General features: G+C 40.1%; 1 protein-coding gene across 4 annotated transcripts; it reads left to right on the plus strand.

Annotated features, from left to right (window-relative positions):
* The first annotated feature begins 669 nt into the window (after positions 1-669).
* On the plus strand, positions 670-21,608 carry PCP2 (Purkinje cell protein 2). Of its 4 annotated transcripts, XM_058170459.1 has the most exons (5): positions 670-888; positions 1,903-2,091; positions 16,836-16,959; positions 17,977-18,134; positions 19,398-21,608. In XM_058170459.1, exons 1-5 carry the CDS (start codon positions 871-873, stop codon positions 19,401-19,403), a joined length of 495 nt encoding a protein of 164 aa, XP_058026442.1. In that variant the 5' UTR covers positions 670-870; the 3' UTR covers positions 19,404-21,608. The 4 variants fall into 4 exon arrangements, with proteins under 4 accessions (XP_058026442.1, XP_058026441.1, XP_058026444.1 ...); XM_058170458.1 differs by having other exon boundaries at positions 17,977-21,608; XM_058170461.1 differs by lacking the exons at positions 670-888; positions 1,903-2,091 and adding an exon at positions 3,187-3,659 and having other exon boundaries at positions 17,977-21,608.
* Positions 21,609-22,688: the final 1,080 nt, after the last annotated feature.

Raw genomic sequence — 22,688 nt, forward strand, 5'->3', positions numbered from 1 at the left:
TCAGTATTAAACCAGTGAAAAGGTCCAAGTGCTGCTTGCTGCCAAGAGAAGGAAGGACAACTTCTTGGGAACATCACATGCCAACAAGAAGAATATTGAAAGCACAGGGCCACCGTTCCTGTCCCAAGGAAGCCAACAAGGATGGGGTAAGCAGTCAGGCATCTGTGGATCCATCTGATTCCCATGTTGAATTCTCTATGAAGATGCCTCCCTCTGTTCTGTCATTCTGGACACAATCATGCAAAACTGTACAAAATATGAAAAATATTACAAGCAAGCAGATCATGAGCACTAGGACACTGTTGAATGTATGCTTACAGTAGCAGATACATTTTTAAAAAAAACAAATATCTGAGCATGTGTTAATCTGGTTCTGGTTTTGGTTTTCCATTCTCTCTTGTCACACTTTTTCACCACCTCTTCGGATGAACTCTTCTAATGCCAAACCAAGGGTGCCCCCAATGCATTCACACTTGGCTCCCCTCACAGCAGAGCAAGTCTTTTTCGACTTGAGTTTTTCTTTGTTGCAGAAGATAACAATTTTAAATTCTTCTGATAGCTTACTTCTGATGCCCCCCCTCAAAAAAAAGAAAAAGAAAAAGAAGCAAAGGTGACTGAGCACTTACTCTGCTGCTTTTCATAGAATAATCTAATTGCAATTGTCTCTCTTTCTTACTGCCTCTCCCCAAGGAAGTCAGGAGTCATAGAAACTTGTGTTGGGAAAGGGCAAAACTAGCTTGTGCTAACAAGGCTCTAAGGCCCACAAAACTCCAAGGGCCCTGATTTTTTGCTAGTGTAAAAGAAAGGAGTCAGAGTACATACAAGAGAGCAGAAAGAAAGAGTTTCAGAAGGCTCTTTTGCAGGAAGTGGATGTCAGGAGCATCTCAGGTAAGGGAGTAGATCGTGTTGATTGGGGGTTTGCAGTGGGAGCTTCTGTGCTTGGCTTAAGAAGGGCTAAATTTGATGGGTCCTTTTGGTGGGCGCAATGACTTATCCGCCATCAGTGGCAGATACCGAGAGGGGGGAAAGGGTTGCATACAATGTTGCCCATGCTGCACAACAAACCTGTTAGTCTTGAAGGGAAAGATGTATATGTTGCAGTTTCCCAGGGATGACCCCAGACTTGTCAGATGCTGTGGGCTCATCTCTGAAACAATATCCAGGACAAGGAGATTGGCTTTAGAGAGAAATGTGGAAGGGCAGAGCAGTGTTCATAATTCTGGTCTGTCGCTACTCAACCATGTTTTTTTGAGGCCGTCACTTCAGGGCCAGCTCATCTGCCATCAGGTGAGGCCATGTCTGATCTGGTAGAAAGCTTTTCACAGAAGAAGCGACTCCAGAGTCACTCCCCTTGGATTATATTCTGAGATTGGGCTACCAACTTCAGCAAGCGCTTTACCAAGGAGCAGAAAGCAAGAGCAGTATTTCAAAGTCCATTCTTTATCACTAGTGGTCACAATGCCTAAACCATAGAATGGCATCTCAGTGACAATTTGGAAGAGAACAATGTCTTTCTAACTGGAGAAGGAGGTAGATTGGTTGTCAAGGGAAGAAATAAGGAAAGAAGGTATCCCCAACTCTATTTTCACAACTGACACTTTAATTCCCCTTGCTTCCTTCTTTCCTTCCTCCCTCCATTTTTTTCTTCTCCTTTCTTTCTTTCTCCTTTGCATTTCTCTGCCAGAACACCATCTCCAATTTTGCCTAGTCCAGGCTGAAGTGGTCTATGGTGGGGGAAAATTTGTAGGCCAACAGGCCTACAAAGCAGGTTTGGTTAAATATAGGGAGTGGTTCAAAATTTTCCCATGAGAGTTCTAGCCGGGCAGGGACCTGAGCCTGAGTCTTCCTCACTCTGGCTGCGGTGCTCTAACCACCCCTCCACATTGGCTTTCCTTTCCTTAGGTGATGAAGAAGAAGAAGAGCAGCTCTGGAAATGCAAAGCGTCCACGGAAGTTGTCCCTATATTCATTCAGGGCCCTCTCCATGCCTGGCCGCCCCTACCAAGCTCTTCCCAGTTCCTTTCTTGGAGACTATGACAGCAGCATCCGCTATGCCAGCACCAGGACCCCCAAGGGACTGTTCTCTGACTGTGTAAGTGAACGGTGCACCTCCCCAGATGCTTCGGGGCTTTCCATCATCTAAATTTGCCTGGGACCTCACTGGAACAATCCTGCTCACTCTCCCTGAACAGGTTTGCCATTAGGGTTAACCCCCCTGCTTCCCATTCCCAGTTATGGAAATCTGTCCTGGGCTTTGCTGCCAGGGTTGGCTGGGCATGTTGCCTGTGTTGCAATATGTCTCCACTTTAATTTAGAGGCAGTAACAGGTCCCAACACTGAGCTTGCAAAGCTGTATTAATCTTTTGGCATCTCCCTGCCTTCAAGGTTAACTGCCACTCACTGACCTCCAGAGCCAACCAACTAGCAAGGTCCACTTTTGATACCAGTACTTCTGCACACAACAGCAGCAGAAAGGTTTAGTCGCCTCTGTTCTATTCCTCTGTCCTTGTCTTTTTTGCACCCACCATAGACTACTTCAGCCTGGACTAGAACATACCTAGAGGACACTTCGTTGGGAAAGGTGCTATAGATCAGGGGTATCCAATCTTGGTCCCTTTAAGACTTGTGGTCTTCAACTGGCTCAGGTTGAAGCTGGCTGAGGAACTCTGGGAGTTGAAGACCACAAGTCTTAAAGGGACCAAGGTTGGAGACCCCTGCTATAGATCTTCCCAAATTCTCATAGTCACAAACACCTTAAAAATCATGGAAGGCAATTGCTGCTTCCCTTCTCACTATCATATTACTAATACTAATTGTCACACAATTAAGACAAATTTAAAATCAACATTTACAATAGTTACTTTACCCAATGGGCATGTAGTTCACCTGCTTTGCTGTTTTTCCCCCTGATGCTGGTTTTTGGTCTGCAAATATATGACAAAGTACAGGGCTGGTTCTACAAATCTCTATTTATTTATCCCCATATCCATCCCACCCACCACCCGTAAGGAAAGGCAGGAAGTATCAAATGATCTGGCTGCCAAAGACAAGGCTTGTTGTGTTTCAGAAGATGCTCTGGTTTTAAATCTGACAGAGCAACATCAGTGTTGCTGGCCTACTGTATTTCCAGCAAATATTTAATTTAATTTAATTAATGTATAATAGGTCTGTGTAGGAGACAGAGAGAAGGTGGGTGAGCTTCGGAAGAAGGAAGTGACCTGCTCATGTTCAGATTACTGATAAGCAATTATGGTATCAAGTGAGAACAGGAGTCTGTTCGATTGCCACCCAACTAATCCAGGCCAATTACTTTCTTCCTGCTATGATTGTGCCAAAGATTTGTTAACATACCAAGCCAAATATTATCAAAACAAAAGTTGGCAAAGACTTTTTACATTTTAGAGAAGTTGGCAATTTTATCTTTGCTTTACAAACGTAGCTCTTTATTATGGAATCATAAGGCTTGGCACCAGGTGGTGCAGCCGAAGATTGTGAGTCAGCTTGAGGGCCAGGATCTCACAGCTGCTGGCCAAACGAGCAGCACCCAAAACCAGGGCAATGGAATTTTCTCACCTGGGAACCAAATGTATTGGATCTCCAACCAAGGAATGCCTTCAGATTCTCTTGGGATCAGGACAGGACCAAGACAAAATAAGATTTGTAAGTATTGCAAATCAAGAGTACTCCTTCGTAGTATGATACAACTATGCACAGAGATGTGCATCCTCCTGCAAATAGATCTACAGTCCCTAATAAAGAGTATTACAATTATTCAGGATAATCTTTATGAAGATTATCGGGACCTGATGGACAGAGCAGATTGGATGCCTGTGTTTATTAAATATGAATTTTGATCCCTGGGCAGGGAGTGGGATCGTTCTGGGGGTGTGGCCTTGAGCCAAGGAGGGGGCTTAGTGCTCTGTATAAATCACTAAAGCAGGATCAGGGCAGCCAGAGGGTAGACAAAGTCCATGTGCTGAGACATCCCACACAATCAACGCCAGAACAAAAGAGCTTCATTGGTAGGGAAGGAACCCATTTTGAACAGTTTTGCAAGGAGGGTACCTCACAATGACAACGGTAGAAGCCAAAGCTGAAGAGGAGGACAAAAAGGAAGCAGACTCAGTGCCAGATCCTGCTCCAGAGGCAGCAACCACACCAGAATCTGATCCATCAAGCAGGGTAAGATTGTCGCTTGCGCAAGGATTTGAGTCTGTCCTGTTCTCACATTGTTCTGGGACCAGAGACTGGTCAGTGTGGGGATTGAACTTTGAGGGAGAACAAGTGCCACATATCAAGGCCATGAGCAGAATGCAAAAGAGCAGGATTCAGATAAGGCCAGAAATGGGGGGTTTTTGGGGGAAAAAGATGCATCATGAGCATCTCGGTCTGGAAGTCCTGGGATATCTCCAGTTGGGCTGATTCTCAACTGTTGCTTTTTCCGCCCTTCTTCTTCCCCACTCTGCATTCCAGGTTGTCCCCATTCAGCAGCATTCCCTGCAAATAGAGTACTGGTTTTCAGGGTCCTCTTTCAATATGTATGACTACATCACCACTGACTATTACTCTTCCGCAGCTAATGGTCTGTTTATGTCATCCATGCCATCCCACGATTTCTTCTGGGAATACTGATTGCACCTACATACTCTAGACTTTTCTCAGAGACTGTCCTGTCAATCACAGCATTTTAAATTAAAAGGGTGTGAAAACAATTTCAGGAAGTAACTGTGAAGGAAGCATAAATGAAAAATACCAGAATGTGATTCCTGCAGTTAATGAGGGTGGTTATGTCTCTTCCTGGAGAGCCTGCTATCCAATCACAACCTTGATTTAAATTTCAAGGAAGAAAAGAAGGTTACCATCAACAGGAAGCATTTGGAGAGGAAAACAGACAATCCAAATTATCTGTTTTCTATGCTCCTCACAAATGGAAAGTGCATAGTATCTCCATTTTAACTTCAATATTTCTAAATGTGTCCTATTTTCAGGGAAATTTGGAAAGTGCCTATTATCTTTATTTTAATTTAGAATAATGATTTCTAAATGTGTCATATTTCCACCACCACCACCCCCAGGGAAATTTTCACAGCTTCCACCGCAAAATAAGGCCAGCAAACATTCATACACAAACTCACAAAACTGGAAGGAGCCATTTTTGGCCTTTTCAGTGCAGGAATCCAAAAGCTGCTTTCTCAGCAGAAAGCCACTTATAGAATATATACATGCATCCCTCATAGATCCCTTCCTATTCCAACTGGGTTGCCTAACAGCTTCCATTGGTCCCAAAAACTTTTAACTGCTCTGTAGGAGAGCCATTTTTTCAAGAAGGATGACAGAATACAAAGGGGAATGATTACTGGATTTTTTTCCAGTTCCAAGCAATGCAATGTCTCTCCAACCCACCCAAAAATCAGCTCTTTCCCATACTGTACATACTTGTGTTTTGCGCTTTTCCTCCTCGGTTGCAGAATGTCACATTTGTCCTTGTTCAATTCCAATCTGTTCGTTTCAGTTCATTGTTCATGCCTGTCTAGATCTTTTTGACTCTTCTCTCTTTCTTCTAAGGCGTTGACTACCCCTTCCAAAATTGTAGTATCTGCAAATTTCGTAGGAGTTCTCTCAACACCATCATCCAAGTCATTGATGAAAATGTTGAAAGACCCAGGGCCTAGGACAGAGCCATGGTCACACCTCTCCAAGTGTGTACTTTCTTGTAGAGAAACCTACATTAATAATAACATTAATAATAATAATAATAATAACAACAACAACAACAACAACAATAATAATAATAATAATAATAATATAATAACAACAACAACAGAGTTGGAAGGGACTTTGGAGGCCTTCTAGTCCAACCCCTGCCCAGGCAGGAAACCCTACACCATCTCAGACAGATGGTTATCCAACATTTTCTTAATTAGTTGGGTGATCTGGGACTTTTCCAGTTTCCTATATTTTCATCATTTAATCAAGGTCAAATCCGTACAGGGAAGGAACAGAGGAAATTTTAACTGCCCAAACCTTGGTTGCTTCACTCCTTTTGCCCTCTTCAGTTCCTAAGGAACAACACTTTTTCTGCAATAAATATACATCAGGCTTCCAATGGTGTTCAAGTGGAGCTCACATCCATATGCCGTTCTAAGGTGTCTTTCCCAATTGTAATGCTGGGTAAGTGTTGATTTAAGTGACTTAAACAATGCTAGGGAGGAAAAACTGGTGGACATATATGCAAATCACTTTTACATTTGCTCACCAAATGATCAACCTTCTGTGACACAATTAATTTCACCTCTTGAAGTACAGTGTGCTGTCCACAATATACGACTCTGAATCATATACGCTGATTGCCTATGATCCTTCACAGCACTGAACAAATCAGTAATATATTTAATATATTCTCAGTAATATCTGCCTAGAAGCAGGCTCAGGTTTTTGCTCAGCAAAGAGTACAGTAACCTTAATTGAGCTGTTTCTTAAGAGCAAATGGCAGATTTTTTATTGTGAATAAAATATCAACATTGTGAAAAGAGAAAAGAGAATGAAGTGATCAGAACCTACCTATATTGATCTGCACTTAGCACACTTCCTATAATAATTTTTTATTGAAGTTTAAAAATATAAAGATAGAAAATTAATGCAAATTAAGAAAAAGTAAAAAAAATTAAAAATTGTAGAGAAAAAGAAGAAAGGGAAAAATACAAAGAAAAAAGCTATATAAAGAAATTGATGAAAATTCTCTGTCACCAGGTAGACTTGTCTGGAAATAGAATAGAATAGAATAGAATTTTTATTGGCCAAGTGTGATTGGACACACAAGGAATTTGTCTTGGTGCATATGCTCTCAGTGTACATAAAAGACAAGATACGTTCATCAAGGTACAACATTTACAACACAATTGATGGTCAATATATCAATATAAATCATAAGGATTGCCAGCAATAAGTTATAGTCATACAGACATAAGTGGAAAGAGATTGGTGATGAGAACTATGAGACGATTAATAGTAGTGCAGATTCAGTAAATAGTTTGACAGTGTTGATGGAATTATTTGTTTAGCAGAGTGATGGTCTTCGGGAAAAACTGTTCTTGTGTCTAGTTGTTCTGGTGTGCAGTGCTCTATAGCGTCGTTTTGAGGGTAGGAGTTGAAATAGTTTATGTCCAGGATGCGAGGGGTCTGTAAATATTTTCACGGCCCTCTTCTTGATTCGTGCAGTATACAGGATGGCAGGTTGGTAGCAATTATTTTTTCTGCAGTTCTAATTATTGAGACATGGCAACTGGACTTATTTTCTTCTTGGTTTAAGACATTTTGCTGTTCATCCAAGCAGCTTCCCCAGTCAAAGCAAGTCAGTAAGGCAGGGAGTCATTGCAATCTACCAACTCCTTCCGCAGGGTTTCCTCGTCCTCCCCAAAATGCGTGGCAATATGTTGATGAAGATTCTCAGTCATCTAGGTACAGTTGTCTAGAAACTGAGTCATGGCAACTGGATTTATTTTCTTGTTTCTTTTTAAAAAAATTTATATAAAGAAATGACCTTTCCCTTCATCACGGCAAATATAAACAATTCCAGTAATTTATCACCTTTTCTAAAATTTCAATAAAGTATCTCTTCTTCCCATATTTTATACCTATAAACAAATCTTTACAGTTTCATCATTCAGTCCTAGTCAAGAAAAACTCATTAATGCTGCCAACTTTATATTCCTTCTTTTTGCTTTTAAAAATCTTGGAGCATCTAAATAGTGTCCCAAAAGCTGATTACCAGTACTTTTCAGTACTCCCTCTTCAGAACTCCTTCAACAGTGTAACACAACACTTTTGTAAATCCAGGATAATAAAGTTATCCAAATAACTCTTCTGATTTATTATTTGTATGTTCTTTTAGTTATTAAGATATTAGCCAATTTTATTTGTAAATCTAGTGTAACACCTTTTTCCATATCATTCTTGTAATTTGTCATATTTAAATTCAAATCTAAAACATGATACTGAGTTGTATCTTCTTCCATCTCCTCTTTTCAGCCCATGTTTATAGTAGTAGACCATGTAAAGAAAAGTTTCTGAGTACATTGTTCTGAAAGAGCCTCAAATTCTACTAAAATTAAATTACTTTTTTCCATTCTGTGTTAGTGAGCCTTTTCTTTAATTATAATCTTTCGTTCTTTCTGGTTGCTGCTAGTATCCAGCCTTCAACATCTCCTTTAATCATGTTTTTCTCTAATCTACAAAATTTTCCCAAAGGAAGATGAAGTTCAAAATCTTCATACATTTTTAATAGGATTTTAAACAACTCACAGAAAGGATTCTTATAATTAGTTTCAAAATTTTATTACCAATTTATCTGATCCTATATAGAAATCCAAAATCAATGTTCTAAACACTGTTTTGCTGTTTATTTTAGGGGGGGAAATGTAAGTTTACATGAAACTTCTTCTGCTTAGGGTTGAAGAAAAATTATGTGGTATGATGAAACTTGTCATTCTGAAGGTTCTAAATATGCAAAAAGCAATTAGCAAGCCATTTCCTAAAATGATAAGACAGGAAATGGATGAACCCAGTATCCAAATCATACTTGAGTAAAGGCTGTCTTTCCCTCAGCTCTCAGAGCTCTAAAGCTTGCTGGAGACCACTGTTTTTTGTGAGGAGCCTCTACATGGAATGAAGGTGGATGATCTCAATAGGAGAGAAATTTTGAGGTGCCAGGCTGTTCACTGGTTCCTTGTTCCACCACAATCAACATCACCACAAAAAGCAAAACTGTCTTCAGTCTGCATCTAGCACACTTCCACGGGAATCTGTATTAGATGGCAAACAGATCTAGATCTCTGAATTTCCTATGGGAATAGTGATGGTAAACAGAACTGGTTTATCACCTGTTTGCTGTATTTATACTATGATGCAAAATACCTATGGGATTTTCTTTCCAGGGACCAAAAATAACGTGGTCTGCCTTGTATGTCAGGTCGCTTGATTTAGGGCAGAAAAGAAAATATTATTGTTATTCTAATTCAAGCAAATTATTTTGTCTCCAAGATGTAATCTGGAACTGCTGAATTCACTCTCAGTGTGAAAACAATTCTAGTGATGTCTTCCTTTATTGTATCGCCTCCCTTCTGAAGTGTTTCAGGCGGTGCTGAGTAAAGGTAATCAGCCTATGCTGTTCAGGTCCATTATGCCTACAGATGAATACAAAACACCCCAATGCAGGAAATATATTCTACCGCCTTCCTTATTGACATCAGAATAGAATAGAATAGAATAGAATAGAATAGAATAGAATAGAATAGAATAGAACAGAATAGAATAGAATAGAATAGAATAACTTTACTGTCACTTTAAATGTGCACTAATCGGCATATATTAAAATGAAATTTCATTGCATTCAGCTCTCAAAGGGTAACCACCTCCAATATTCACTACATAAATATGACAGACACACACACACGCACACACACATTCCCAAAATTGTTCTCTTTTGCTTTTGTTTCTCTTCATTCATTTTGTAATTTTTTCATCTTGGGCAGTCATTTCCTGTACTTTAGAATTTCCCCCTAGCTGGAAATCAGAAATAGAAAGGCTTGTATTGTATATAGCCCTCACGGCCTTATCCATCCATCCATTCACTCACTTTCTTTCAATAATTTTTAGAGTTCTGCTTTCTACCTCAATATTCTGGACTAGTTTTTATAGTTCCTGGGATAGGATTAACTATGTGCGAAATAGAGCAGTTATACTTTTTTTTCCGAAACACACTTGTAGCTCAGAGGCCCCTACCAAGCACTTTGTATTGTTGTTGTTGTTTTTATGCCAATGTAAGGTATATGGCTCTTAATTTTAGGAAATGTAATGGTATGTGGGAATGACTTGGAAGACAGGAGGAAGAGCCACAAGTTAGACAAAGGTCCAATAAGAAATAGCTGAATCCACGGAAAGAATGGTAGTCTGGCAAACACCTCAGCAGGGCCCCTTCCTAGTTTCTTGGATGGTAAAGGCAAAAGGGGTAGTGATGTACTTCCACACTTGCAAGGTACAACAAAGCTAGAGCTAATAGTTCCGGGTGTGTGTAATGATATATGGGAATGAACTTGAGAGAAGAGGGGAAACAATCAGATAAAATGTGGAGAAGAGCCCATAGCTGAATAATGGGCTGAGAAAGAAACTTAGAAAGGATCAACTCTAAGCTTATCAGGTGGTAAAAAGAGACAGCAGGAGATTTGTATTTTCAGATTTGCAAGATCCTGTTAATGTAGCCTTTAGAATTTTAGAATTGGCTCATCTTGTCATGCATCCTGTCTGGTCTGCTTATGAGGCTGACAGCGTACTTCTCAGGACTTTTTTTGCTGAGCCACAAAAATAGCAAGTGCTGAAAAGGTGAAGTATTTAGAACTACCGTAGCAGCTCTTGAGTTGTAGACTCCTGTTGTTTTGTGTTTCTTGTTTCTCTAAAAACATTAAGACTATTTTAAGTCTACAAATGTGCCCGTTTCAAAGCATTTGTTGTTTGAAACAGCAGAGTTTTTTTAAAAAGGGGTTGTTGTTGTTATTTTAATGGGGCATTTTCTCCCTCCTGTTGTCTCTTTGGTTCTGTTTCAATTCTCTCCCACCCATCCCCCCTACACTTTTCTTTCATTTAGTCCTATTCCATTCTTGGAGACTTCCTGGACAAGTCCCTTCAGCTTTTTCAGTGGTTTGCCACTGCCTCTATCTTTGGGTTGAATGAAAATGACTGGCTCAAAGTCACTTAGCTGGGTTTGTGGCTAAGGCTGGATTAGAACTCATTAATCAGTTTCAAAATGTCTATAGAAAAATGATCTGGAAATCATGCCAATGTAACTGATAATATGTATTTATCTGAACTATGAAACAAGTTGTACTTGGTAACACATCTTTTAAATCATAGCTCCTATGCATTATTTTAATCCATACTTTCAGCAGCTGTTTTAGTTACAGGAAGCTTATGGTTTTATCATTCAGATAAGGCGGTAGTTCCGTGAATCCCTAAATTATCCCTTATAATTAAAAAAGGAGGGGGTTATCATTTGGGAGAGGTAAGTGACCTCGGACCTCAGCTTCAGTAATTTTTCATGGTTGAATGGAAAATGTAAAAATACAAAAACCAAATTCCATCAATCTGTAAATATGCAATCTAACTTCCTATGAAAACTTTAAGTTCTTAGAAAAAAACTTTGGTAGATGAAACATGGATTGTGAACTATGCAGCTCACTTAGGTTTGGCTAATACAACCCATAATCCCTAGACAAAAAAAAGTTAGGAGTTATTTTAAATTTCTTTTCTGTAGGGGTAAAAATGAATGGTAAAAATAAATGCTGGTGTTATTAAATTACTCAAAATCAGTAGAATCCATTTTAATTTCTTCTATAATTAGTTTCTTCATAGAAATCAATCATCTTGACAAGTTACTTAAAAATCTCATCAACCTTTGTTTCCAAGCACAGCTCTGGCACCAGTTGTTTACAGCAAGAAACTCAGGAAGGGCCAGAGATTGCTTATTATGATAGGGAGCAGTCCTGAAATTCTATAAACCTGCAAAATAGATGCATGAACAGGAAGGAATCGCATTGGTGACCCTTCCTACTTCTTCCTCATTCAAATGAAGGCTTATCCACAGACATCCCAAAGTTCATACTCTAAATGAGAATGATGCCCCCGAAACAAAAAGAAAGACCAGACTACGGGACCGCCTGCTATTACCTTATGCCTCCCACCGACCCGTACGCTCCCACAGAGAGGGTCTTCTTAGGTTGCCGTCCGCCAAGCAATGTTGGCTGGCGGCCCCCAGGGGAAGGGCCTTCTCTGTTGGAGCACCTACCCTCTGGAACGAACTTCCCCCTGGTTTGTGTCAATTACCTGACCTTTGGACCTTTCGCCGTGAATTGAAAACGCACTTGTTTATCCAAGCGGGACTGGCTTAATTTTTTAATTTTTTAAATTTTTTGAATTTTAATAATTTTAATTGGGGTATTTTAATTATGGGTCAAATTTGACGGTTTTAAATTTCTCGGCCATTAATATAATATGTTATTTTAATTGTTGTTTTAATCTGTATATTGTAGTGTTTTAAATCTGGCTGTACACCGCCCTGAGTCCTTCGGGAGAAGGGCGGTATAAAAATCTAAATAATAAATAATAAATAAATAAATACTATGATTTGACTGACATGAAGATATGCCTTGATGTGCTTGATCAGGGTAGGCAAGAAGGATTTTATTCATTTTTTCACTTTCATCATTTGAATTCACTTGTATGCTGTGACCTCGACTTACAACCATTTTTTTAGTGTCCGGTTGAAGTTACAACAGACCTGAAAAAATGTCTTACAACCTATCCTCACACTTTTTAACCATTGCAACATCCCTAGGATCACATGATCAAACTTTGGGCACTTAGCATGTATGTACAACTGTGGCAGCATTCCAGGGTTACGTGATTGCCAGTGTGACTTCCAACAAGAAGTCAATGAGGGAAGTCAGATTCATTTAACAACCATGCCAAAAAAGTTTATAAAATTGGGTGCAACTCACTTAACAACCCCTTGCTTAGCAACAGAAATTCGTGTCCCAGTCATGGTTGTAAATCAAGGACTACCTGTACAGTCTTATTAGTTGCAGGAGGAAATCTAAATGTAAGAGCAGCAGCTACCTTGTTTCTAAACACTTAGGGGGAACATAATTTGTGGAAGCCATTAAGGGGTTACTATCTCATCCATGCTTGAACTCACTTGATCAAAAATCAAATTCAGATATGTCCAAATATGTAGATTTGTACCTCCCCATCCCCTGCAAGTCAGATTCAGATCCTAATCACACAGCCAACCATCCCGCTTACAGGAATAAAGCCAACACTCCATACCTCCCCACCAGTATTTATAGAGAGATGGCAGCTCCAATCATGCTTTGCTCGCACAAGCATGAAGCCGTAAGCACCAGCCTGAAGATGACGAGTGAGACCTCACCTAGCTCAGGGGCTAGGACGTTGAGCTTGTCGATAGAAAGGTCGGCAGCTCAGCGGTTCGAATCCCTAGTGCTGCTGTGTAACAGGATGAGCTCTCGTTACTTGTCCCAGCTTCTGCCAACCTAGCAGTTTCGAAAGCACATAAACATGCAAGTAGAAAATTAGGGACCACCTTTGGTGGGAAGATAACAGCGTTCCATGCGCCTTTGGCGTTGAGTCATGCTGGCCACATGACCACGGAGACATCTTCAGACAGCGCTGGCTCTTTGGCTTTGAAACGGAGATGAGCACCACCTCCTAGAGTTGGCAACGTCTAGCACGTATGTGCGAGGAGAACCTTTACCTTTACCTTTATATGTATACATATACATATACATACACATACATATATACATACACACCTCTTTATATATACACTAATATGCGAGTATGCATACAATGTGTATTTATTATTCTCACTATTTTTTACATTTTACATTTTATAATGTATATTTTCTATTTTATCACATATAATCAAACTATAAAATTACATATTCTTCATCTATATTTATATTTGTACTTAATTCTGCTTACTAGTTCGTTAATCATCTTTCCTTGCTAATTTCCTAATCTTTACATTTACTATCTAACCAGTTGTACCATACATTCGAACTCAAATAATATTTGGTTTCTTCTCTATCTTTTATTTCCATTGTCAACTTATCCATCTCAGCACACTCTAACACTTCTTTATTACAGCTTCCTCAGAAGGTATATTTTCATTTTTCCAATTTTGTGCATAGACAATTCTGGCCGTTGTTATTATGTGTAGCATTAGATATTGTTTGGGTTTTTTTTGAAATTCCCTGTTAATATGCCTAGTAAGAATAATTCCAGCTTTAACTCTATTTGTTAATTATTTCCTCTAGCCACTTCCTTATCCTCCTCCAATATTTTTGGGCTGCTGGACACATCCACCGCATGTGATAATATACTCTATATTTCAATTCTAAAGGCAGCGTATCTACTTCCCTTGCACCAGTATTTTCAGACATGTTTGTTCCTCTGGTTCTGACAAAGTCTCCTACCATGTGTCTCTCCCATTTGCTCTCCAGCTGCCCTAAGTCAAAAGGGCAGTCAAGTAGGATCCTTTGCCATTTTTCAGAAGATCATTCATTCTAAGCTCCTCCTCCTCCCACTGGTAGCTCAATGAATGATGGCTCTGCCTTATATAAAGACCCCTTCCTGCCTTGAAGATCACACTCCATCTGCTTTAGTTATTGTCCATGGGATGATAATAGCATTAAGTTGATCCCAGTTATTTTGCTTCAGCGTTTGCCTCCAGACATTGAACATAAAGCTTAAAGCTCACTTAATGAGCAAATGAAAACATCCTTTGCTTTTTTTTTTTTAACCTAAGGTTTTAAAAATGAACTCTTGGCTTTCTTATACAGTCCTGATGCTGTGTTTTGTATAGAGCTGTGTGTCCTTTTTCTGATGCTACATTTTGCAAAGGGATATGATTAAGAGATGAGTCATCATCTATAATCTACTTTTGGGTAAAACCTCCATATAAGGACCGTGTGGAGGAAGGGCCTCTGTTTTACTTCCAAATCTCAATGGAATCAGAAAGTATGTCATCTGTGCAATCTGCATAATTTCAGTAATGAAGTTATTAAGGAAATGATGCAAAATATGTCACTTGCAGTAAGCTATACCATCTGCATAATTTACACAAATGATGTTAACAAAAACTAATATAAATTTCAACTACACAGCAGATGCATCTGACCTGATTGTTACTCAGGAAAGTATTCTGATGGAAAGTTTGTCCATTGCATCCAGAGTCTGCTGAAAGGAGGCTTGTTCAGTCAAAGGTTTATGGTACTTAATACATTATTAACATAAGGAACAGAAAGGATCAATAAAATATTTATTTATTTTATTTATTTATTTTATTAGATTTTTATACCACCCTTCTCCCGAAGGACTCAGGGCGGTGTACAGCCAAAAGATAAAAACCCAATATATATACAATTAAAACAGAAAATTTAAAACAGAACATATTACAAAAGTGGCCGACATTAAAAATTTAAAATTTAAAACCCTAAAATAATAAAACCCCAATTAAAATTTAATAAAACTGTTAAGCCAGTCCCACTTGAATAAATAAGTGTGTAGAGAGGGATCTTGGAGTCCTAGTGGACAACCATTTAGATATGAGCCAGCAGTGTGCAGCGGCTGCCAAAAAAGCCAACACAGTTCTGGGCTGCATAAACAGAGGGATAGAATCAAGATCACGTGAAGTGTTAATACCACTTTATAATGCCTTGGTAAGGCCACACTTGGAATATTGCATTCAGTTTTACTTGCCATGATGTAAAAAGGATGTTGAGACTCTAGAAAGAGTGCAGAGAAGAGCAACAAAGATGATCAGGGGACTGGAGGCTAAACCATATGAAGAACGGTTGCAGGAATTCGGTATGCCTAGTTTAATGAAAAGAAGGACTAGGGGAGACATGATAGCAGTGTTCCAATATCTCAGGGGTTGCCACAAAGAAGAGGGAGTCAAACTATTCTCCAAAGCACCTGAGGGTAGAACAAGAAGCAATGGGTGGAAACTAATCAAGGAGAGATGCAACTTAGAACTAAGGAGAAATTTCCTGACAGTTAGAACAATTAATCAGTGGAACAACTTGCCTGCAGAAGTTGTAAATGCTCCAACACTGGAAATTTTTAAGAAAATGTTGGATAGCCATTTGTCTGAAATGGTGTAGGGTTTCCTGCCTGGGCAGGGGGTTGGACTAGAAGACCTCCAAGGTCCCTTCCAACTCTGATATTATGAATAATAATAATAATAATAATAATAATAATAATAATAATAATAATAATAATAATAATAATAATAATAATAATAATAATAATAGAAGAACGGGCCATTTTCTCACCTTTTGCAGACAAGCAACCTTGATTTGTATCATAGGAATAATGAAATTTGCCACATTTGCAAAAGTATTGCAAGATTTCTGCCAGCAGTAGACAGCTTGCAGCCATCTAGATGTAGCTGTGTGCTGTACTAAAAGTTCTCCTCACCATTAGCCCTGCTGAACAGGTTATTGAGAGTTGTAATCTAATCCCATTTATGAGGCCAGTGGTCTAATAGCATGTGCTTTGGATAACCAAATGCTGTGTACACATGCAAAGTCCAAAGCTCACCAAAACCCAAACCTTTTAGTAAAAGTTGTTAGACAGAAAAGGTGCTGCCAGATTCCTTCTGAACAAATGCTAGCAATCTTTTCATTTGCACATCTATCCTAGATGGCACAAATAGTGCTTTAGCATAGCATGTTACTTAGACTGATATACCACTTCACAGTGCTTTACAGCCCTCTCTAAGCAGTTTAAAGTCAGCATATTGCCCCCAACAATCTGGATCCTCATTTTACCCACCTCGGAAGGATGGAAGGCTGAGTCAACCTTGAGCCTGATGAGATTCGAACTGCCAAATTGCAGGCAGCTGGCAGTCAGCAGAAATAGCCTGCAATACTGCATTCTAACCACTGCACCACCACAGCTCTTTAGAACTCATGTTCACTCCTGATCCATTAAGTTTGAAAAAGCAAAGGAAGAAATATACAGAGGAGAGGGCCACATAACTCTATTATTAGCCTTTATAGTTCAATATCATATCAAAAGCTCAACAAGTCAGTAAATGTCTGATTGTCATATATTCCTAGCTGAATCTTTCAAGTGACCAACATTAGAAAGCTACATAGCTTTGCTCCCAAGGTTGATGACAAAGGCTGGCCAGTGGAAAGATTAAGAAGGTAAAGTTGGAACCAACTGATTCTTCTTCTTCTTCTTCTTCTTCTGTTACAGTCAGGCTCTCCGGAACAAGAAGGCTTCTTCAATCTGCTGACTCATGTGCAGGGAGGACGTATGGATGAGCAACGCTGTAACATTCAAATTGTACATGGCAAGAGTGGCTCAGATCCTGAAAAAAGTAAGTTCTCTAAGCTAAATAAGAAGATTTAATAAATCCAGGAATTACTAGTGCAGTGAATGATCTTTTCAAGACCAAGCTAAACTTTTGATCCTGACTACTGCTAAAGAGAGATCCACATCTTCTGTTGGGTCTACAAATGTCTTGGGACATGGGAAAGTTTTCTTGCAGACTAAATTCTCACAAAACTCATGTAAAGTAGTATGATAAAGTCTTTTTCCACTCCAGATTAACATTCTGATAGCCCATTTACTCTGAACCTTTTTCTAGAGTGCAATTGAGATCCCCTAACTACTGGCTCTGTTTGTCAAGCCATTTCCACTATTGCTTGGACATTTCATTTGCTAAATAGAGGTTCATTGATTTTCAGTGATTGTATGGATATGTCCATGCGGGGTGTTTTATTTGTTTGTTTGCTTAGTTTTCTTTATTTCTTTATTTATTATTTTTCACATTTTTGAATTGCCTATCTCTGTCAGATCCAGAAGTAGTTTATCATTGTCTTCTTCTGAGACATGATGATTATTTTCCTGGTAGTCTTCATTCAACCTTGCTTTGCTGTTTTAAAATCAGCCCAAGTTTTTTATTTATTTATTTATTTACATTTATATTCCGCCCTTCTCCAAAGACTCAGGGTGGCTTACAGTGTATAAGGCAATAGTCTCATTCTATTTGTATATTTACAAAGTCAACTTATTGCCCCCCCAACAATCTGGGTCCTCATTTTACCTACCTTATAAAGGATGGAAGGCTGAGTCAACCTTGGGCCGGGCTTGAACCTGCAGTAATTGCAGGCTGCTGTGTTCTAATAACAGGCTTCTTACCAGCCTGAGCTACCACGGCCCTGTTAGCTAGGAGCTCTCACGTCCATCAAATGCTAAGAAGCAAAGATGCTAAATGGGCAAACAGCAATGTTTGACATAGTGCAGAATAGTCACATCTAAAACAATGAAAAAGAATGTTACCCTTGCTGTCCTTCATTTTGCCCTCCATTGATTCTATTTTTTGGGCCTGCAGAGGATAGCCCCAGCCCACCCCCTGAGATGGACAACTTCATGGAAATGCTGGCGCATACACAGAGTCGACGAATGGACGATCAAAGAGTCAGCTTCAACTACCTTCCTGGTTTTCAGAACAGTAACACCAGCAGCCTATCAGGCTCAGGGGCCACCAAAGTAAGTCACTTCAGAAACTGATGTGAACAGGGGCAGGGTGGCCATTAAAACCTGCCCAGAGAGTAAAGAAGCAGGGTTGGTAAAATCAATCAAACAGGTTAGGCCACACACCCTGTTCTCAGAAGCCTTTTCTTTGTAAGCCTGGAAATAGGCAAAGGAAATATAAATACGGCGGCATCTCTTTTGCTTTTTTTTTTAATGAGTTCAGTAATGGCTCTCTAAAATTCTCAGGATGGATCATGTAATGGAAAATATATAAAATCTGAAACCCTGATAACAACAACACGCACACACCTTTGCAGCACAAAAGAAACGGAGACACTCTTTCCTCTTATTCCATCATCATTTAGCAAATGCGAGAGAAACTTAACATATTTTTCAAGACAATAATAGCATAAGAAACAGCAATTTCGTCTATGGAACTATCATGTTTGCACATGTGCATTTTGCACACAGGTAAAAAGGAGCAGGGCTTTGATCACAACTACATATCCCTTCTTGCAATTTTGGACAGTCTGTGGATGGGTTTCCCACCAGAATCATTTCAAAGTTGTTCTCTACCTTTGTGATATTACGTATTTGGAATCTGGTTGCATTTTAATTCAAATGTAGACTGTCTTTTTTGTACAGGTTTGACTTGAACTAAAAAGTCCTCCAGTGCCCAACCAATCTGAATCTTTCCTCCTGGCACCATCCTCATATCCATGCATGAGTGGACCCATGAGTGTTTCCTGCCTGTCCCATAAAATAGAAAACCTATTTTCGAAAGCCTTCCTTGGCAACCCTGGTTCCCTGGCTTCAAGGAGTGGCCAAATATAGTTACCACCTCATTAGCACCTATGTGGACCAAACTGCTACTTCTTTTTTCCTCACATCATCAAACAGCTTGTTTTCTCATGGGCATCAACACTCTGATCTCAGTAAGTCAAGCAATCAGAAGGGAATAGGACAGACAGTTGTGCCTTGAGCAAAGAAAAAAATATGTTGGTAAATTTCTTAAGGGGAAAAAACCCCCAGTGTATTTGTCATAAGGTTACAGTGTGCTTGCTGCAAATGTCTCTAGTGAGAACTGTGCATTATCTTTCAATATGAAAGGACTCACGGTACCCGGTCATAGCCTCTCAAAATTCTGGTCCCAGTTGATTCTATCTGTGTATGCCTATGCTTGTGTGTCTGCTTCTGCCTAGTCAGGCCACTCTACAGAGGGGAAAATTCTCCTGTCTTTTGCTGCATTATCATCCTCTGCCTATTTTCTTCTTGCAGAAATGAGATCATCCTCAGTCCTGCTTGGGAAAGCAGCAGAGAGACACCAATGTGATGCCACCGAGCGTGCACTGTGCCTCTCACTCAAGATCATCCCCTCACTGCTGTATCAGCCCTGAACATTTACTGTACATGCTCTGTGATTCTAATAAACATGTCCAACCATTCCCTCCTTGTTGATTTCCTTAGCAGACCTCCTAGTAGCAGGATGGGCATGCCACTACAAGACAACACCGCTGGTGGCTTGAAGAAGATAGCTGTTTCTTGCTACCCATATGTATAAGTGAAGCAAAAATGTGGATAACATTGCTACCAATTCTGCTTGCAGCTCAGGAAATAATGAAGAATACATAAGACAAAGAGTTCCGAATCTCGCTTTCTCCCTCGAGAGACAAAGCTCTCACTGCTGGACTAGATAACTGGACCTAAATTCAATCAAAAAGAAAATGACACCTAACATTATTCATGATTCAGTTTCATGTCATAGCCTAGAAAACAAATATATTGATCCCAGTAAGCCCTCTTGAATTCCTGATTTAAATTCCCTGTACTAGATGGGGTAGTGACATGTGTTCTCATTCGATGGAAAAGAACCAGAAAGGCTATTGAAAGAAAAACACATTAAGGACACACTTACCTATATCATCCTTCTCTAGGTATGTATAGAATAGCCCTGGTGGTGCTGTAGTTAAAATGCAGGATTGCAGGCTAACTCTGCCAACTTGCCAGGAGTTTGATCCTGACCGGCTCAAGGTTGACTCTGCCTTCCATCCTTCCGAGGTCGGTAAAATGAGGACCCAGATTGTTGGGGAAAATATGCTGACTCTGTAAACCGCTTAGAAAGGGATGGAAAGCTCTGTGAAGCAGTGTATAAGTCTAAGTGCTATTGCTACCTGCAAGGGCATTAGTGGGCACAAATGATTAAATGTACATTGCAAAGTAAATTCAGCCCGCAACACCCTTACATGTGACACCATGAGGCAGGTATGAAAGGGAAGAACTACTAGGTCTCAATGCAGGTCTCATCAATTTGACATCCTTGTGACTTGGAACAGACATTTATAACTCCTTTCCACATGAAATCTGCATACATTTTAACAACATATATTCAAGGAACATTAAAATTTATTTATTTATTTATTTATTTATTCGTACTTTTATACCGCCCTATCTCCCTAGGGACTCAGGGCGGTGTACAGCCATATAAAAACACATAAATATACAAAGTAAAACATTCATCTAAAAAACTTATTATATAGGCCAAAATTTAAAATAGACATATAAACAATAAAACCCAATTTAAAACCAAATCTAAAATTTAGACATTTAAAATTTTAAAAATTAAAAAAAAAAATCTAGTCCAGTCCTGCGCAAATAAATAGATGTGTCTTGAGCTCGCGGCGGAAGGTCCGAAGGTCAGGAAGTTGACGAAGTCCTGGGGGAAGCTCGTTCCAGAGGGTGGGAGCCCCCACAGAAAAGGCCCTTCCCCTGGGCGTCGCCAGTCGGCACTGCCTGGCCGACGGCACCCTGAGGAGTCCCTCCCTGTGAGAGCGCACGGGCCGGTGGGAGGCATTCGGTGGCAGTAGACGGTCCCGTAAGTAACCCGGACCTATGCCATGGAGCGCTTTGAAGATCATTACCAAAACCTTGAAGCGCACCCGGAAAACCACAGGCAGCCAGTGCAGTCTGCGCAGGAGGGGTGTTACATGGGAGCCACCAGGGGCTCCCTCTATCACCCGCGCAGCCGCATTCTGAACTACCTGGAGTCTCCGGGTGCTCCTCAAGGAGGAATAGGAATAAAAGTGCAGGGGAGCTAAAATCCAAGCAATAGGAGTGCTCAGAGAAGCTACTGGTTGTCCAAAATGTGCTTTTCCAAACAGCAACTGGAATTTGATTTTTTTCCCCTTGCAAACATTTTGCGTTTCATACAAGAAGCTTCTTTAGTTCAAGAACCAGTCTTGGTTTGGTTTGAAAATTGAAGGAGCTTCTTGAATGAGAAGCAAAATGTTTTCAAGAAAAAAACCCAAGAAAGTCTAGATAACACTTGCTGAGTGGGATGCTTTGTTTGCAGAGGAGCTGAATAATTTCTTTGCTTGCTTTGAAGTGGAGACATCAGAGACAGCTAAAATACAACCACCAGCCCATTGTAGCCCCCACCCCATTATGGAGGAACAGGAGGTGAGGAGCATTCTGAGGGCTATGGACCCTAGAAAGGCTGCTGGTCCCGATGGTATCTCTGGCTGAGTGTTTAAAGACTGTGCTGATCACTTGGCTGGAGTCTTTACCAGAATCATCAATCAGTCTTTATCCCAGTCCACTATTCCATCTTGTTTGAAGGCTTCCACCATTGTTCCAAAGAAGTTCCCTATCAATAACTTCAACGATCAGAGACCAGTGGCACTCACTCCTATCATCATGCTCTGAGAAATTGGTCTTCTGCATACATTTGGTAAACACCGCTTTGCATACAGAAGAAATAGATCTACAGAGGATGCTATAGCCATCACTCTTCACACTGCTCTGACTCATTTGGAACAGCAGGGGGGGGTATGTGTGAGGATGAATTTGTAGATTTGCATTTAACTCTGTACTTCCACATAAACTAGTGTCTAAACTTATGGATCTTGGACTTTCTTATTCAATCTGCCTCTGGATTATGGATTTCCTGTCTGGCCACTCTCAGAGGGTCAGATTAGGTAATCTTATCTCTTCAGCCCTTATTCTTAACACTGATACACCGCAGGGTTACATGTTGAGTCCCTTACTCTATACTCTGTGCACGACTGCATTCAGTGGTGGGATTCAAATTTTTTTACTACTGATTCTGTGGGTGTGGCTTGGTGGGTGTGGCAGAAGGATACTGTAAAATCTCCATTCCCTCCCCACTCCAGGGGAAGGTTATTGCAAAATCCCCATTTCCTCCCAATCAGCTGGGACTCAGGAGGCAGAGACTAGATGAGGGCGGGGCCAGTCAGAGGTGGTATTTACTGGTTCTCTGAACTATTCAAAATTTCCACTACTGGTTCTCCAGAACTGGTCACAACTTGCTGAATACCACCTTTGACTGCATTGCCATTCACGCTAGTAATACTATTACTAAATTTGCAGATGATACAACAGTGGTGGGACTCATCTCCAGGGGGGATGAATCTGCCTATCGAGATGAAGTGGACCAGTTGCTTTCGTGGTGTCGAGACAATAACTTGGTCCTTAACACCAATAAGTTCAAGGAGCTTATTGTGGACTATAGAAGGAATAGATCAGACATCCAGCCCTTGCTTATCAATGGAG

The sequence above is a fragment of the Ahaetulla prasina genome, chromosome 2, assembly GCF_028640845.1.
Source record: "Ahaetulla prasina isolate Xishuangbanna chromosome 2, ASM2864084v1, whole genome shotgun sequence".
NCBI classification, from domain to species: Eukaryota; Metazoa; Chordata; class Lepidosauria; order Squamata; family Colubridae; genus Ahaetulla; species Ahaetulla prasina.